This window comes from Chrysemys picta, chromosome 14 (assembly GCF_011386835.1).
Source record: "Chrysemys picta bellii isolate R12L10 chromosome 14, ASM1138683v2, whole genome shotgun sequence".
Taxonomy (NCBI): domain Eukaryota; kingdom Metazoa; phylum Chordata; order Testudines; family Emydidae; genus Chrysemys; species Chrysemys picta.
This window is the reverse complement of record NC_088804.1, coordinates 24,623,921-24,642,488: the sequence shown is the minus strand read 5'-3', so window position 1 is coordinate 24,642,488 and position 18,568 is coordinate 24,623,921. Positions and strand designations below refer to the sequence as shown.

At 41.4% G+C, this 18,568-nt stretch overlaps 1 protein-coding gene across 5 annotated transcripts in view; it reads left to right on the top strand.

Moving 5' to 3' along the window:
• The window catches only part of ANKRD27 (ankyrin repeat domain 27), a 74,713-nt gene that overhangs the window by 41,104 nt on the left and 15,041 nt on the right, over positions 1 to 18,568 (top strand). For all 5 annotated transcript variants that reach the window (XM_065567149.1, XM_065567151.1, XM_065567148.1 and 2 more), the window contains 4 exons: positions 8,368 to 8,499; positions 10,843 to 11,040; positions 15,790 to 15,909; positions 16,569 to 16,730. In XM_065567149.1, coding sequence (XP_065423221.1) covers positions 8,368 to 8,499; positions 10,843 to 11,040; positions 15,790 to 15,909; positions 16,569 to 16,730 — 612 coding nt within the window. The remainder of the gene's footprint in view (positions 1 to 8,367; positions 8,500 to 10,842; positions 11,041 to 15,789; positions 15,910 to 16,568; positions 16,731 to 18,568) is intronic.

The following is an 18,568-nucleotide window of genomic DNA, read 5'->3' as shown; positions in this document are numbered from 1 at the left end:
AGCCAGCATTTTAAAAATGTGCACATTACCCCAGTTTGCATGTGCAAAGAGCTCAGACTTCAAGAAAGTTCACAACTCAGTTTCCTTTCATATGTTATAGCAATTATGAAAATTTGAAGTTGGCAAATATTTCCTGAACTCCAAGTTGCCAGCACCTTTAGTAGAGACTGATCAAAGCTCAAAATCAATCTGAACAGAAAGTTTCAACTTGCTGATTTTAAGCACTCCCTGTTCACAGTGTATACATAGTACATATATAACATATTTGTGCATGTGCATATACTGTAGGATGGAAGTCTGGCTTTTCTGATTTAGTGTTTGTGGCAATAGCAGAGACCATGAATGAAAAGTTAAATTGGCATTTGTATGCCATCAGCAAGTACAAAGTAAAAATGGGTTTAAATAGTACAGAATTTGGGTATATTTTGACTTTTGTACTTCACTTCCAATAATGAGCTGACTTCTACAGCAATATGACCATGAACATTTAGATCCTATAATTTGCATTACTTACTGTCTGTCTTGATACATTTGAGCTACTATAGCAATTTCCTTCTTTTCTTCTGAAATACTTGAAAATTATGGTACTTTTGAAAACATTTTACTGAAAAATAGCAGCTTACATTTAAAAAAAATTAGAGCTCTAAGTTTGGGGTCTACATGGGTTTTTTTTTTTTTTTTTCAATACTCATCATAAAACAGAAGACTGAAAACCCTGTTACAGAGTATAAGATATACTGGGTTTATGTACAGTATGTACATAATGAATCTTTCTAAAAATTCCCCTAGGGTAACACATTCCAGGATTAACAGATATGTTGATATGGCATCATACAGTCATCTGTCTGAATATAATATATATTATGTAGTTGATTCTCTAGTGCAGTGGTTCCCAAACTTGTTCTGCCGCTTGTGCAGGGAAAGCCCCTGGCGAGGGCTGGGCTGGTTTGTGTACCTGCCGCGTCTGCAGGTCCGGCCGATCGCGGCTCCCAGTGGCCGCGATTTGCTGCTCCAGGCCAATGGGAGCTGCTGGAAGCGGCAGCCAGTACGTCCCTTGGCCTGCACCGCTTCCAGCAGCTCCCATTGGCCTGGAGCAGCGAACCGCGGCCACTGGGAGCCGCGATCGGCCAGACCTGCGGACGCAGCAGGTACGCAAACCGGCCCGGCCCGCCAAGGGCTTTCCCTGCACAAGTGGCGGAACAAGTTTGAGAACCACTGCTCTAGTGTCTTCTATACCAGTCAGATGGTAGGTATAAGTTTACCTACTAGTTGATTAAGAAAAGGAAAGAACCATCAGTACTACTGTACACTCATTAGTTAGGTAAACATGTAAACCCGACATTTACACAACTGACCTCATTGATTAGTTCAAAGTCACCCAGCAAGTCATTGTCAAAAGTAGGATTAGAACACAGATTAGCTGGTTGCTAGAGCTATCCCTAGTCCTTATTGCCTCCTATCGTTAGACATTTTAACTTTGTGAGACCATTTCCTAATCTGTAAAATGGGATAGTAATACCCACTTGCCTGGGGCTGGGGACATCTTATATCCTGTTTATTTTCAGACTCACATAGAGTAAATATTGTTGCCCTGTTTTACAAATGGGTAACCTGAGACGCAGAGAGGCTAAGTCCCATATTTCTAAAAATGGTATTTTATTTTGGATGCCTAACTTCAGATCACTGTTAGTCTGATTTTTTTCCCAAAGGTGTGGAGTGCCTGCAGTTCCCATTGGCTTCAGTTGGAGTTATGGTTGCTCAAAGCTGAAAATCAGGCCCCACGTGTCTCAAGTTGGGCATTCAAAAACTCAGCTATGTGTAATAAGAGGAGGCCACTTTCGAACATGCTGCCAAAGTGTCTTGTCAGGGAGGAACCTGTGATGATTTAGGGGTCTTGTCTGTACTGCTTCTGAATCGGAGTAGGGACCCTGCTGCAGGGGCAGGGTAGGCAAGAGGGCAGAGGACCCTCCCTTCCTTGTTGACAGAACACAAATGATCCCCCTTGGACTCCTAAGGGAAGGGTAAGCTAGTGAGGAACATTGTGTTTAGAATGTTCTATTGTTTTGTATGAGCTCTGCTCTCCTGTGCTGTGACTGAATATAAAGATGGTAGACTGTACAAAGCGTGTGTGTTGACTGCTTCACAACTACCGGATGTTCCCGAGGGAGTTAAACAGTAAAGCAGAAGGTTCAGCACTGTTGTCCTAGTACATTAGAAATCTGAAGCCCTGGGTCTTACTGTGGTTCAGACACTGATATGTTATGTGGTCTTGGGAAACTCAAGTGAGTTGCCTGACCCTCAGTGTCTCATCCATAAAATGGGGGTATTTGCCTTCTTCATGATTAAGTCTGTATATAAGAATAAGTAAACGTGCACAATTTCACATTGATTTTTTTCACAGTTTTGCCAAAGCCTAAAGCATATGAAAAATATTTAAGACAAATGAAACAAATTACTGAGGTTTCAGCTGGAAAGACTGAGTTCCAACACGGATGAACCAGTATTTGACAATGCAGCGTACAGAGTAGTGCAATCTCTGCATTCTGATGATAAATCTCTTGAGTTTATACCTTGTGGCTTCTCTTACTACAGTTGCTGAATGGAATTGCTGTATGTCCCCTTGTAAAACTGTTCTTTGTGAAAGGAGTTGTCTGACTGGCTGGCACAGGTTCCAACTGTGGGTATCTGTTAAAAATATGATTATTTTAAAAACCTTATCTTGTTCTTGACAATCTGAAGTCTGTTTCCATAGGAACAGAAGCAGCAGTAGAGTCATTAGCACTGTTGTAGATTTCTGCTGTGATTGCTAGCTGAGCTTTGCAAGAGCAAATTTTAAAACAAATCCTAAGGAGCCTAAAGATTTTAAAAATTCTTATGCTGTGGATGTGCAGGAAGCCACAAACAAACAGTTCTTTGCCTCCATCATAGCATCTGGAAAAGCTTAGACAGCAGATTTGTTCGGGCTGTAGATAGCCTGATTAATCCAGAGTGTCTTTGCTCAGTGTCTGGTTCTTTGGAAGGAAACTTCTTATTTTGCAGATAAAAGTAATTTGATTTTTGGCAAGCTGTTTGGTGCTTTGGTGGTCAGGTGTGTGTTTTTTTTTTTTTTTTTTGCGGGAAGGTAGCTAGGAGAAAACCCTCACAGAAATTACTTAGTTTTATGTCTAATGTTGCTTTCTGAGGTACTGGAGTCGTTGGGGAGAGCTTCATGCCATGACCTATGCTTTTGATTAAACATCAGATATTTATGTCCTCCCTGGAGGGTGAAGGCTGTGTCCATTATTGGTGTAGATTGCTAAGAGTTGTATTAGAGAATGCTTACTACCAAATGCTTTGAAGGAAACTTTTTTATGTGGTTTTTGCTCAAGAAGCCACTGCTTGCAGTGAATGATGATTATCAGTCTTCCATTTCTGAGTAAATCTGCTGAGAAGCTTGTGGTAAAATAATTCTCTCAATATGTGGATACTTCAGATCTCCCTCTGCTCTAGGACCAGACCTAACTTTAGTACAGAGTCTGACTGACTGTGTCTTGGATGAAGATCATGTGTTCCTGCTGGTATTAGAAGACCTGTTAGTTTTCAGACCTGTTAGAAGCCTTCAGTTCTATTGATCGTGGAAGGGTGTTGATTTTTCCACAAACCTTAGCAGGAGTAAATGCTGCTTTTCAACAGCTTTGTTCTTTTCTCTAAGAGGTCCCAATGGGGTTTAGCTAACAACTGCCCATTTCATAGAATCATAGAACTGGAAGGGACATTGAGATGTCCTCTAGTCCAGTCCCCTGCACTTACAGAAGGACTAAATATTATCTAGACCATCCCTGACAGGTGTTTGTCTTAAAAATCTCTAATGATGGAGATTCCACAACCTGTCCAAGGCAATTTATTCCAATGCTTACCCCACCCTGACAGGGAGTTTTTCCTAATGTCCAACCTAAACCTCCCTTCCTGCAATTTAAGCCCATTGCTTCTTGTCCTGTCCTCAGAGTTTAAAGAGAACAAATTTTTCTCCCTCCTCCTTGTAACAACCTTTTTTGTACTTGAAAACTGTTATCATATCCTCTCTCAGTCTTCTCTTTTCCAGACTAAACAAACTCAGTTTTTTCAATCTTCCGTCATAGGTCATGTTTTCTAGACCTTTAATCATTTTTGTTGCTCTTCTCTGGACCTTCTCCTATTTGTCCACATCTTTCCTGAAATGCGGCACCAAGAACTGGACACAATACTCCAGTTGAGGCCTACTCAGCGCGGAGTAGAACGGAAGAATTACTTCTCGTGTTTTACTTACAACACTCCTGCTAATACATCACAGAATCATGTTAGCTTTTTTTGCATCAGTGTTACACGGTTGACTCATATTTAGCTTGTGGTCCACTATGACCCCCAGATCCCTTTCGGCAGTACTCCTTCCTAGGCAGTCATTTCCCATTTTGTATGTGTGCAACTGATTGTTCCTTCCTAAGTGAAGTACTTAGCATTTATCCTTACTGAATTTCATCCTATGTACTTCAGACCATTTCTCTCATTTGTCCAGATCATTTTGAATTATAATCCTGTCCTTCAAAGCACTTTCAATCCCTCCCAGCTTGGTATCGTTCGCAAACTTTCTAAGTGTACTCTGTATGTTATTATCTACATCATTGATGAAGATACTGAACAGAACCGAACCTAGAACTGATCCCTGCGAGACCCCACTTGTTATTTCCCCAAGGAGTCTCAATTGTGGGATCTGCAGGTTCTACTTCCTTATTCCTCTTACTCAATTTATAGATGGGGCTATTTGGTGGATAAGGGAGAGGGCACGGAGTGCACTGTTTTCAGTATGTGGATTACACTCAGTTTTAAATCTTCCTTGACCAGCCTGGATGACACAGGTGAGCGTCTTAACTATGTCTGTTTTGAGACTGAGGTGTGACGGCTAAAATTTGGTCCAGGTGAATTTGAATTGGTGCTAGTAGGTTGAGGGAAGGAGTTAGAGGATATGAGAGAGACAACACTGGCCCCTTTGAGGGTATTTGTCCGCTATCAGTTGCCCTAAATGGCAACTTGGACAGTGTGTTAGATCCTCAGTAGTCTTCAAAGAATTAGTTTAATAATATAATATATGGAGATATACCTATCTCATAGAACTGGAAGGAACCCTGAAAGGTCATCGAGTCCAGCCTCCTGCCTTCACTAGCAGGACCAACTACTGATTTTTGCCCCAGATCCCTAAGTGGCCCCCTTAAGGATTGAATTTATAACCCTGGTTTAGCAGGCCAATGCTCAAACCACTGAGCTATCCCTCCCCCCTTTAGTAGGGACTACAATAGCTTCACACTATCAGCATCTGGCCAGGGGAATTAAAACATTTTCTCTCTGATGCAGACCCTGTTACAGAACAATTCAATATGGAAACTGAAGCTGGTGCAAAATGCAGCAGCCTGCTTTCTTAAATGGTATATTTCATTAAGAGCTAGGGGACCTGTATTGGTGCTTACTGGTTTTCAGGTGGACTTTAAGCTGTTGGTTTTACCTATAAAACCCTCAGTGGCTTTGGGCCTGCCTATTTGAAAAATCACCATAAAGAACGTCTCTGAAATAAATTTAGATTATTTCTGATGCTTAAAATGTGGCAAATATTTTACAGAGGTGATTATCTGGGTAAGGGGATGTTGGTGTGTTTATGCATATAGGGCTAGCTCTTTACTTAGGCAAATAGGAAATGAAGTCAGTGGGAGTTTTGCCTGCCAAAGGCAGGCTTATTCAGGCCACGCTATGGTAAAGTCAGTTGGTTCTTTGAAACACATAATGTGTAATTACTCCTGACATTAAATTGTATTATTGCTTGTCATTGCCTGTTCTTGTGTGTTCTAGTAGAATGTGTTTTATAGTATACTTCAGAAAGAGAATCTGCTACAGAATAAATATATATTATGGGTATCCAGGGAGCTAGCAGTCTTGCAAAACAGAGCTCTTTAGTCCAGGAGTTGTTTGCTTTTCTGGGTTGCATCTCACTCAGAAATGTTAAGAAGCTGTGAAGTGACATAAATTAATTAGCAAGATTAGATTATAACAGCTTCATGAGATACTTAATGTGTGTGTCTATTTAAAAGTGCATTTAACCTTTTGACCAAAATCCTTGGTTAATCCACTGTAATTGGAAACAGATATGCTTGGGTAACATGTTTTAAAGTTTTGGTGAGACATAAATTCAAATCTCATCATTAGCATTTTGAAAGCTTTAATAGGCGGGCGGGCGGGGGGGGGAGTGCTTATGTTTGTGATTGTGATTATGTTACTCTGTGACAATACAGAGTTGAAGAGTAGGGTCTGCTGTGTGAGGGCCTTGCAGATTCTGAAACTATTTAGGGTACTGAAAATTGTTTTCCTGCGGTCAGGGTGCGGCAGTGGCAAAACACTGCCCTTTTTAGCTGTTGCTGGACATGCACAGATACACTGGCCAGTAAAATCTCGCTAATCTGCTCTTCTACAACCATTTACTTACCCAAGAGAAGTTCTCAGCTTTGCAGTTTACTGCACTTCAGAGAGGTGAGACCTTACTTGTGAAGAGGGAGGGGAATACAGGTGCAGTCATACTCTCCATGGGATGGTAGGGAGGACAACATATCCCTTTTCTATCTCTATCCCCCGGCACTTAATACCCTGAAACAGGCTTAAGGCCCTCACTGTTTCTCCTGGTGCTCCTTCCAGCTGCTTCTGCATAGGGGCAAGGCCAGGCTATTTATGCTCTTGTAGCTTGCTGAACCACCATGGGGATAAGGAGGAGACCTTGCTGGAACCTGCAGGATTGAAATGAGTGGGTGAAATGGAAGAAGCCTGTAGAAAAGCTGCCCCTCTCCCTTCCTCTTCAGCAGCGGCTTGGAGATCCATTGCCTGTGCACTCCTGCAGCACCAAGCCCCGCTATAGAATCCAGTAAAGATGCTCTTATTTCTGTCTTCAGTTGTCGTGCATTGCCCCCCATCTTTGCCCTATGCCACTGCTCGTTGGAAGGCACAGGGCAGATCTGGGAGAGACTCTCCTCCTCAGCAGTAAGGCCATAACCTCCATTTTCACATTCTCCTGCAGGGGCTTTTAGTGCTGGAGCAGCACACATGCATTTGTTCTCTTATAAATGCTGCTGCCTATGAGGAGAGGAATAAGATGGCACATGTTAAAGCTGTGCACTCTCCATGCTACTGTAATCCTGCAGCTACTAGACGGGTTCTTCTCTATTCCTGTGGCAGCCCCAGAAGAGCTACGCGAGCCCTGGAAGCCCTTACACCATGCACCAGTTGGAGGGGAAGAGCACCAGCACCAAATAAGTGCCCTTACTCTTGTTTCAGGCTGTTCTTGCGTGCGGGGGTGAGGCCAAGGATAACGTGATGCTCTGCCCACTTTGACCCTGCCCTGACACCTGGAGAGGAACAATTCTCCATTTGTTTGGGGCACTACCCTGGGATTTGGGAGACCTAGATTTAATTCCTTCCTTGGCCATGGACTAGCTGTATGAGCTTGGGCAAGCTACTTAATCTCTCCGTGCTTCAATTCCCCATCTGTAAAATGGGGATAATAGCATTGCCCTTCTTTCCAGGTGCTGTGAGGATAAATACATTAAAAGATTGTGAGGAAGTCAGATACTACAATAATGGGCTCCATATAAGTACCTAAGACAGATACAATTACTTGGTACTCCCCAAATCTCATTGGTCTACAATAGGTTAATGAGGTTCTCTGTAAACAAATAAAAACAAAAAAGAACTACTTAATAGTGTTTTTGTTATTTACAACCACATGTGACATTAACACTCAGTGAATATTCACTATGTGCAGCATTAATGTGTAGATTGTCTTCAGCAGAAATGTGTCTTACAAATGAAGGAATCATGTTATTTAGAGACAAACTTAGGCCTCCCTTTCAGGCTTAGGAAATGCATCCAGCTCATGAGAAGTTACAGCTCTGAGGAGAAAATGTATTGTACCTGCACAGTTTATATGCTGGTTAAACGACGTCATCCTTGTCACTTTTATACTTTTAAAAGCAGATGATGAACAAAGAATAACGTTGACATGAACTGGCACAAACTTTGGCCTAATCTTCAGCAATCCGAGCTAAAAGGATTTGAAGGGTTTGAGCAGAGGTGAACACTGAAGTCTTGATTAGGCAGTAGGAAGTCATTTATAATTTACTTCATTGTTACTTGGTGAACTGCTGCTGGCTGCCTTGTCAACTGTAACGTTAATTTTTTTCCAGGGGAGCCAAGGTTGCGAGTTGGCTCGTTCAGACTCTCCAAAGATCCTGTGTTTGTGAAATTAACATGTACATGTTTGTAATTATCAGGAGATAGAGATTTTGGGCAATATAAAGTGGGACTTTGTTTTTATGCCAGGTTCGCTATCTTTTGGAATGGATGGAGGAAGACGTAGAAGACGTAGAAGAAGCAGACGAAGCTGACGATACAGTGAAGCCAGAGCTCTGTCACCCATTATGCCAGTGCTCAAAATGTGAGCCAATACAAAAGGTTGGAATTTTTTTCTGTTCTGTAGACAGAATAACTTTTGCATTCCTGTAGTTAGTTTTTTTTAGCCCAGGAAAATAATATTCCTATTCTTCTGCACAGCTGCGTCTCTGCTCACAAGAGGCCTGTGATTAAATGTGCACAGATCTTAATAGAGTTCATCACCTTATAGGATGAAGTTGCTGTACTTGAAAATCAGGCTGTGGAAAGGATTGGAATAGAGAAGCAATGTTTAGAAACTCATTTTGCTTTCTGATGGAGGAGTGGAAAACTTGTGTGTTTGGATTTTCTTCTTCACCCCCTTTTTGTATTGTTTTGGTCCAGGATTTGTAGTCCAGGCTTTCAGTAAGTTCTGAGTAACGTTGTAAACGTGAGGGTAAAGAGAAGCTCTGCTCTAGGCCTCCCAGTTGTTTCCTTTACCCCCTTATCTGCTCTAGGGCTCCACAATTTCTCTGCTGATCTGGGCCCTTGATAACTTGCCCTCTCGGCCCATTGAACATTTTATTCTTTGGTAATATCTTAGCAGAAAATTTACTGTCCTCATAAATATCAATACAATACTAATAAGACCACTTTATTGTTTATCATATCTTTAATTCAAACTGTATCTAAAAAACTAGAGGGCTAAATAAAATTATGGAGAATTGTTGTCTCCCTTGCCCATTATTTATCATACAGTGGAAAGAGAAACGGGCTGTGATATGGGATTAATCATGTTCCTTGTTGGAAGCCACTGCCATGCCTTCCAATGAGTAATAGTATTGAATACTTAAATACTGATAACTGTTTCTTTAGAACACGTGTTTTGGGTCTCATTTGTGGAAATAAGGAACGCTCATAATTTAAAGAAAATAGAAAGCTGATTGCAACTCAGAAGGAAAAAGGATTATTGTGACTGAGTGATGATGGAATCTCTTGCTTACCGAAACAACGGCTTTGAGACATTTTAGTTTAGCTAACTGGTAACAGTGGAATGACCACCTGGCTCTTGAATAAAAATAAGAAGGCATTTGTTAAGTAGTCTTGCAACTACACACTGCAGTTGGGAAGAGGGAAGGATGGGAAACGTTCGCTACCATTGTGAAACGTTGGCTTCCATGCAGTCTGAGAGAGCAGTAGAACAGGACATTCTCTGAGTAGTCTGTAGACCACATCCCAGTTGGATCTTAAGCAACTTTTTCCAGATGGCCTCCAAGGAATTCATGCCATATAGCCCTTCTTACTGTTCTATCTCAGTTAGGATACTGTTCTAAAGGGCTGTCATACGAATGCAGCTCAATAAGGTTTAGCAGATCTGCAGAATTCCATTTCCTCAAATTTTGTGATTTCCCAAAGACTATAGCAATTATTAGTATACACTATATTGGTGCCATGGATTGTTTCCGTAGAACTGGAATTAATTTTAGCTGTAGTTGTAGCCCTCAAAAGCTGGACCTTCTCATAGCAGGGAAGTAGACTAAGGCTTGGTCCACGCTGGGGCGGGGGATCGATGTAGGAAACTCAACTTCAGCTACGAGAATAGCATAGCTGAAGTTGACGTTTCCTAGATCGAACTAAGTTTACTTACTGCGGGTCCATGTGGCGCAGGCAAGCTCCCCCGTCGACAGCGCTTCCTACTCTCGGCGAGCAGGAGTTCCGCAGTCGACAGGGGAGCGCTTCTGGGATCGATTTATCGCGTCCAGATGAGACACGATAAATCGATCCCAGAAGATCGATCTCTACCCGCCAAATCAGGCGGGTAGTGTGGACCTAGCCTAAGTAATCTCTGTCTCTAAGAACGCAGACTGTGTTCAGTTCTATAATCAAGTGTGTAAAACAAATGTGAGGTGTAACATTAACTCCTACCAGTCATACCGTACTGTATCCCACTAGAGCCAACAACTAATGCAAGTCTGGATCTCTTAAATCACATGTCAAACTGAGCAGTTTTCAGTCCCTGCTAATAATAATAAATATTTTTGTGAAATTTTTCTGTACTAACCTATCTTGTTTAAGGAAGGGAAAAATAAGACAATTATCCGTCACCGATGCTCGGGGCCAGTTCTAGGGGTGGGGCAGCAGGGCAATAATTCCCCGGGTGCCAGTTTTCAGGACACTATACTGCTATGCCACTTGCCTTTTTTTGTTCCCGTCTGATTGGCTGACTGTGTGGGGGCTTGGCTCGGGCTGCTGGTGCCAGTGCCACCCAACTGCTCACTGAAGGACTTAAATAAGACTCCCTGGACAATAGTGTTTGTAATGTCTATCTGCCTGTTTCATATATACTATGCAGGTATTTAACTGCTCTTTACTCAATAGAAAGTATTGTGATCAGTTTTCTGTGGTTTTTATTCTTTTTCCCAACAGAAGCTTGCAAGAATCCCTGCTAATGGACTTGGAGTAAATGTTACAAACCAGGATGGCTTTACACCACTACATGTGGCTGCACTGCATGGGCACCCTGAGTTAGTCTACCTTTTGTTGAAACACGGTGCCAATATCAGTGCAAAGAATATTAACCATGCCGTACCTCTTCACCTGGCTTGTCAGAAAGGTCACTTTCAGGTAACTGGTTCTCTTCATAGCTATAAGCACGGCAGGTAGATTTTATTGGGGCGTGGGTGGTAGCTCAGTAAGTGTGTGTCATTTGGAGAGAAGAGACTAGAACGGGGAGGAAAGGGGACAAATAAGTAAACTCCTATCCCCTCTCTTCATTCCAGGAAGTAGCAGAGGCCAGAGTATAAAGGGGACTTCATGGTATTGTTCCTAGTGCTGCTTTATGCTGAAGAAGCAGACTGGGCACAGTGAGGCTCTCTGTCTGCTTGGATAAGGGATAAAGCCTCTTTCAGTAGCCTCAGCATGGACTGTGCAGAGCTAGCCTGAGAATTTTGTTTTGAAGGGAGAAGTGAGTAAACTAGAACCAGACGGGTCTGGCCCCTTGTGTTGGAGAGGGGACACAGGATGAATATACTCTGTGTAGTTCTAGTGAGGATGAATGTATTCCTTCTAAATGTTAAACTTATATGCTGCCTCAGGGACTTCCTCCCAAATCCAAAATGGTGATGGGACTTGCAGGACACTGCAGCATCCAGCAGTTTTTCCAACAAGCCTGTCATGCTTTTCAGGTACCAAGCTAGGAAGGCAAGCTATTGTCACTTTGCAGCAGTCAAATGCAAGTGGGTTATAGCTCTGCTTTACTGCACAACCTGAGAGACCTGAGGTCACCCCACACTCTTGAAAATCAATAGTAGTTCCCAGTTTGTGTGTATCTTCTGTATTTTAGTGAGCACACGCATGCAGATATCAGAATATATATATAATTTCAAAACACTTCGTTATAGGCAGTCTGTCATAAAGGCATCTATGTGTCTTCTGCATCCATTGTATTCTCTTAGGCTACATCTACACTACAGGGGGGAGTCGATTTAAGATACGCAAGTTCAGCTACGTGAATAGCGTAGCTGAATTCGACGTATCGCAGCCAACTTACCCCGCTGTGAGGACGGCGGCAAAATCGACCTCTGCGGCTTCCCGTCGACGGCGCTTACTCCCACCTCCCCTGGTGGAGTAAGAGCGTCGATTCGGGGATCGATTGTCGTGTCCCGACGGGACGCGATAAATCGATCCCCGAGAGGTCGATTTCTACCCGCCGATTCAGGCAGGTAGTGTAGACCCAGCCTAAGTGAGCTTCTCTATATGGTACAAACATAGAAACTAAAGGTATTTCAAGGGAATCTGTGACCTGAATAGGTGAGGCCTTGATGGTTCTCATTAACTCACTGGGATCCCAGTCCTACTTCCATTGGAGATCGTGGGAGTTTTGCCATGACTTCAGTTGGAAGCATAGTCAGGTCCAAGAGACTGTCTTGACTTGTCACTTGGCAGCAGTCGTCAACATGCAGTGAAAATTAGGCCTCCTGGAGTGAAAGAACTAACCCATTAGCCTTCAACCCATTTCATCAATCCGCAAACTACTTTGACACTGACTCCTTACAACTCACCTTGTATGGTGTATTAACAGTGAGAAATATCTTTACATTCAAGTGAGGCACATCTGGGTGTATTAAAAATTATTTGAGCTTCAGCAGTTTAAAGCTTCCATATACAGGCAGCTGGACACTTCTCATTACAAGGTAGAATGACTTATCCCACATTAACCATTTAAAGAGGGCTTCTAGACTGAAAAGATTTTAGTTTTGTGATTACTTTAGCCTCCTAAGCTCAGACACCTCTCTGATACCTATGCTGTGGAGTAGACTTTTAATGTGGTTTCCATGTACATTTTTGTGGTTGAAGTTGATTTAATCAGATTATTAACTTCTTGGGGCAGGGGTTGTGTCTTCATATGTGTTATTACAGCACCTAGCACAGCAGGAATCCAGTCCTGTTTCTAGGGGGAGGGGTTGGGCCCTCCAGCAATATTACTGATAACATTCTCAGCCAGAGCGTGTATTTGTAACATCACTTACTAGAATAGATTTGTGTTGTTCTGGAATAGAAGGTCTTGACCCTGGTCTGTATCCCAAAGAATTGTCACTGTTTACATTGTTGTTTCCTCTGTGCTTTTTATATTGTATTTGGCATGGATGTGTCAAGAATGACAAATTGAGCTTTCAGAGTAATAGTTCTAGTCTCCACAAAAGTAATATATACTACAGGATATCACCTCTAGCGGTCTCTTCATCATACGTATGCTTGAAAAACGTATACACCCAGTAACACCCACTCTATGAACTATGGGTCAATCAAACATTTTTTTATGTGAAAGAATTCTTTTCACTTCAAAACAAAACAAAAAACAACTTCTTTGGTGGTGGTCTGAACTTTGTGGCCAAACAAGCAAAGCAGTTTGCATCAGGCAGTGCTTTCTGCTAATATTTCACGTTCCAAAATAACTAAGTGGTAAGCCTGACGTAGAGCAAAAAGGAAGTTAAAGGTTTTTATGTCTTTAAAAAAACCTCCTGTCCACAAAACTCCCCTGAGAAAGAGAGAGAAGATCCCTCCCATGCTGCAGTAACCACTCCCTCAGTACTGAAATTGTTTGTGTGAGCTTTCTCCTTCTTAATGGCCTGAAATTACTGTATAATGTAAGTGTTGGCTCAAATGGAACCATTTCATATCAAACACGTTATAATAAATGTCTTGTGCAACCGGCTTTTCATACATATTTTTATTCATTTTTAGACCGATTTCAACCCATGTTTAAAAACTTCTGCCTCATGTTTAAAGATTTAAAAATAATTTAATTTAATAGCTATCTGCTAGCAGCAGAATTTCTGCTAACAGAACTCATGAAATTAGCCTTGCTGAGACTGGGAGTGACGCTGTTTTAAGTAGATTTTCACAAGATTTCATCCCCTCTCCATTTCATTGCCTGGCTTAGGCTCCCTTATGGCTATGTATTCATATACTTTGGGTCATTTTTTTCTTTGTGTCTTGCTCCGTTCTTTTCTGAGGACATGAAGTCATTGAGTTCCTTTTAAATGCATTTGCTGCTGCATTTTTAGATGGAATGTGGTCAGTGTTGGACACACCTGAGTTTAGTTTTAGCGTAATGCTGATCCAGGGATTGAAACTTCCTTCTCCCGTTGACAAAACTGTAGTCAGGTGGGTCCGTCTCATCCAGTGGCATGTCAATCTCCTGGGCTTTTCAAAGGGTTTCTTCAGTTTCTTTTGAGAACTTCACAGAGGAAGAAAATAGTCTCTCCCTTCAGAGTTCAAGGGTACGTGTGTGTGTATGCATGCACACATTGGTGTCCTTACTGTTGTGGTGGGAGTGCTACGTGCTTCTGCTCTCTAAACACACAGCCAGAGCAGGGAGACGTGCCACTTGAAGCTCTGAGAGTGGTGTTCAGTTCCCTGTTTGTTTCCAGGCTGAGCTGCGGACATGGGAAGTACTGAAGGAGAAAAATAAGCTAGTTGAGGAGGAGTAGGGGAGAGAAAGTGGGTGAAGAGACTGATGTAGGGGAGACAGTAAACGGAAGGGGGAAATATTGGCTGTGAGAAAGCAGGTGGAAAGGACAGAAATGGAGAAGGGGATGAGAAATCCGAGTGAAATGGAAGAAAAATGGAAAATCAGGAGTGTGGCAAGGAGAGATGAAAAGGCAGTACAATGAATTGAAATGAAGAGAACTTTAAAGAGAGAGAGAGAGAGAAAATAGTAAAGAAAATGTAAACAAGAAGAAAAAGGAGGAAAAGATGTCCACAACTCCTAGGTCAGTGAATGTTAGTTCTCTGGTGTTAGACTGTATAGTACTTCCCTGCCAATTATCCTACAACTCCCTAATCTACTAGGATGAGGGATGCCAGGATGGCGTTGCTGTGGAGCATTCATCCTTTATAAGGTCATTGGCCGTGTGTGTGTGTATGCGCACGCATATAATTCACATGTCCCAGAACCAGGTTATTTATTTTACTGACTATAGGGGACTGGTGCGGAAAGTTTCAAATTAACTTGTTTTAACCTCTAAGGAGCAAAAGATTAAAAGAAAAGTAGGTAGAAAACTGTGCCAGATGGTCAGCAGTTGACCTGGAGAGAAGCATCCTGCTGCTGCTTGTCAGCCATGACAATTGCTGTGTCATCCAGATAGTTACCAAGCAAAGCATCCAGACTTCAGACAGAGGAAAAATCTTTTCATTATCTGGATTTTCTTTGAATGTTAAATTTATATTGGATCCTTTAAGGATCTCCTCCAGCCTGTTTATTTTAAAGGAAAGTAAATTGCATGTAGCATTCCTAGATTAGGTGCTTAAAATAACTAAACCTTCTTATCATGACCAGTGGAAACATATACTGAAATTACTGCTTTTTCCATTGTTCATTCTCCAGGAACTTAACTTCCAAAAGTTGACTGGTAAATTTGGGTGCCTCCATTTTTGGCAGCCCCACTTTGAACAAGCCTGGTTTTCAAAAACGGAGCATCCAAAATCAGTAGTCACATTTGAAAATGTAGGCCCATATAAGTCTGATGGGCATAGGTAACAAATCAGCCTTTAGATTGTCTGCATAAGATGCTCCTTATTGGCATTATAACAAGTTGGCACAATATAGGAACACGGACCAAGGGGTACACAAGGTTCAAGAACTAGGTTTTGTCCTAGTTTAAACCAGTGTTCTCCGCATCAGCGGGACTCTTAAATTAAACCTGGTTCTGAGTATCTGAAACACTTCAGTCTTGATTTACAGTATCAGAAAATATATTCCATTAGAAGTGTCATTAATGGTGATGCAGTAACTACAGTGGTATTTTAACTCTATGATTCTGGTAAGTTAAAGTATTTTAAACTGGCATTTTAATATCTCTCTTCCCATAGGTAGTAAAGTGTCTAGTGGATTGCAATGCTAAACAAAATAAAAAGGATGTACATGGAAATACTCCCTTAATTTATGCTTGCTTGAATGGCCAACATGAGATTGCTGCCTTGTTGTTAGAGGTAAGATTTCTTCACAGAAAAGGTTATGTTTAAAATATCCATTCTCTTGTGAATGAACCTTTAATATTACATGTACTGAGTACAAAACATTAGTATTAATACTAGTAATGCATTTCTCTTGTAAAACTTCTGGAAGGAAAATTGAGAGCAGTTCTGCATCCCTCCCTCCCCACCCCCTTAACTCCACCCCCTATGGTGTTTTGTTTAGATAAATACTCCTGTAATGTTATTGCAAGTAACACTTATTATTTAACAACTTAGTGCCTCGTGTCTAGCTTTCCTGATCCTGGTGTATGTCATCAGAATTCCAGATAACTGGTAGCAAAAGTTGATAATATACCAAAAGCATTTTCTTCTTAAAACTCTCTCTCAGGCCTCACCAACATGAGCTGGGATATGTAGCAGATGTATGCAAAATTAGATAAGTTGATTCATGAAATTAAGGGGAGAATGATCATTGTTGTTGGGTTTATTGCTGTTGATTTCACTGTGGAAATCTACACTTTCTGTATGTAGCTGTAATGTTTCTAATTGATTATTTTGGTATAGTACTCTATGTGCTTTTTTACAGGAGACAAAGAGAAAGGTAGTGTGCTGCCTCCAGTTGATGCTATTTTTTCCTTATAACATTTAATTTAATTTTTTACTTTTCCTTCCAGCATGGGGCCTCTGTTAACCTTTCTAACAGCAAGGGAAATACAGCACTGCATGAGGCTGTGATAGGAAAACATGAAGTCTTGGTAGAGCTGTTGCTTCAGAATGGTGCTTCGAACCACATTAGGAACAAAAGGCAGCGTACACCTCTTGACTGTGCTGAGCTGGTAGGTGAAGAAGTCCACTTCTAGTATTAGTTGTCCCATTTTAGCTTGTTCTAAACCCCTGTATTGATCTTTTAGGAGGAAAATGGAATCGTACAGGCTTGTCACATAACCATTTCTAGCCAAACATAAGCGAAGATTGTCAGGAATACTGTTAATTTAAAATGATAGGCAGGAAATCATGAAGCACAATGAAGCTCTAGTGCTAATTTGATAAATCTTGTCTTTGTTTAACATCTTACAATATCATTTCTCTCCTTCAGTTTTGTTTTATCACAGGTCTGTTGAGAATTTCCAGCTAAACAAAATTTCCTTCTGTTTGAACAGCCACATTTGAGCTCTTCAGTAGCATTCTAACTCTGTTTCCAGAGGACTAGAAATTGACTTGTTTTGGTTTTTTTAATTCCATGTAGCTTCAGTAGAACTGTTGGGCTAAAACAGCATGTACCACAAGGAACTGTGTTGCAAACATATTGGTGAAAGCAAAATAGAATTGGGGTACCCATCTCTGTTAACTCTTAATGAAAAACTGGCATTGGTTACTTATTGAAATCCACAGCAAAATATGCCATCAGGGAGGGAAAAGACAAAACAAAACATACTTTAGTAAAAGAGGATGGAAGCTTTATGTATATGCAGACCAAGTAATTCTCTGACTTAAATTATCACTAGATGTACTTCATGGTTGGGGGAGTCAGAACAGTTTGAAGGACCATATTGTTAAGTACTAGAATTCTTTTTTCTCCCTTAGGAGAATCCTTGCTTGTTTTATTTCTGAAATTAAGCATATACTATGCAGAAGAAAAAATTAGTCTGGAAGCAGCATAAACACATACAGACGTACAAATGTGTGAACGTTAAGTTAAAATTCAAGCTGGGAATGGCAGAAGGGGAGAAAAGAAGTCCATTGAGGGAAGCTGAATGCTTTCTACCATAGATAATAGTGAGGCAGATTGTTCAAAGAATAAGGGCTCTTCAGATTGTTTGTTTGTCTCCTATCATATATTTCCAAAATCCATTGTCAGGGAAAGCAATGTTTTAAACCCATTTGCAGTTAGGGTGACCAGACAGCAAGTGTAAAAAATCAGGACAGGGGGTGGGGGGTAATAGAGGCCTATATAAGAAAAAGACCCCAAAATCGGGACTGTCCCTATAAAATCAGGACATCTGGTCACCCTATTTGCAGTCCCTCTTGAGTACATCCTTTAGGTGCCTGGCTTGGCTTCCTTCTCTTCGCTGTGTTCCAATCACTTGGATTTCTGGATTGCAGTGCCCTGTGTTACAGTGCCTGTAAATACGACAGGCCTAACTGTATTAGGCACCTGCAAGAAACTTTCCTTTGGGAGCCTGTGACCAGTGGCTAATTATAGTGACCTCAAAACAACTTCTTCAGAACAAATGTATTGTTTATTCACCCAAAGGTGTATAACCTCGCAAGCAAAGAGAAAAGGGTTAAAACACCAAAAGTCTATATGAATCTGGTCTAATCTAAACTTTCCTTACAAATTTTGATAAGCACCACTTAGCTCAATTATATCCATTTCTGTGCTGGGAGCAACATAGCCCTGCTGAAGCTTCTCTCTCTCTCTGTTTCCCCTGAGCAGCTGCTGCCCAGCCCCAACTTCCTCTCTAGGTGAGGGTTTTAATGGTTTAGTATCCCTTTGATCCTAGGTTCTGGCCTTGGGGGAATAAATCAAGAACCAGGTGGGTAGGCATTTCCTGATTCAATAGTGTATCTCTTCCCCCTCTCCTCACTTTCTGTTAAGGACTCCCAGACAGTATTCTCTGTGGAGGTTTCTCTCTTTTTTTCATTTCCTGCTTATTTTGTTTCCCCTAACTGC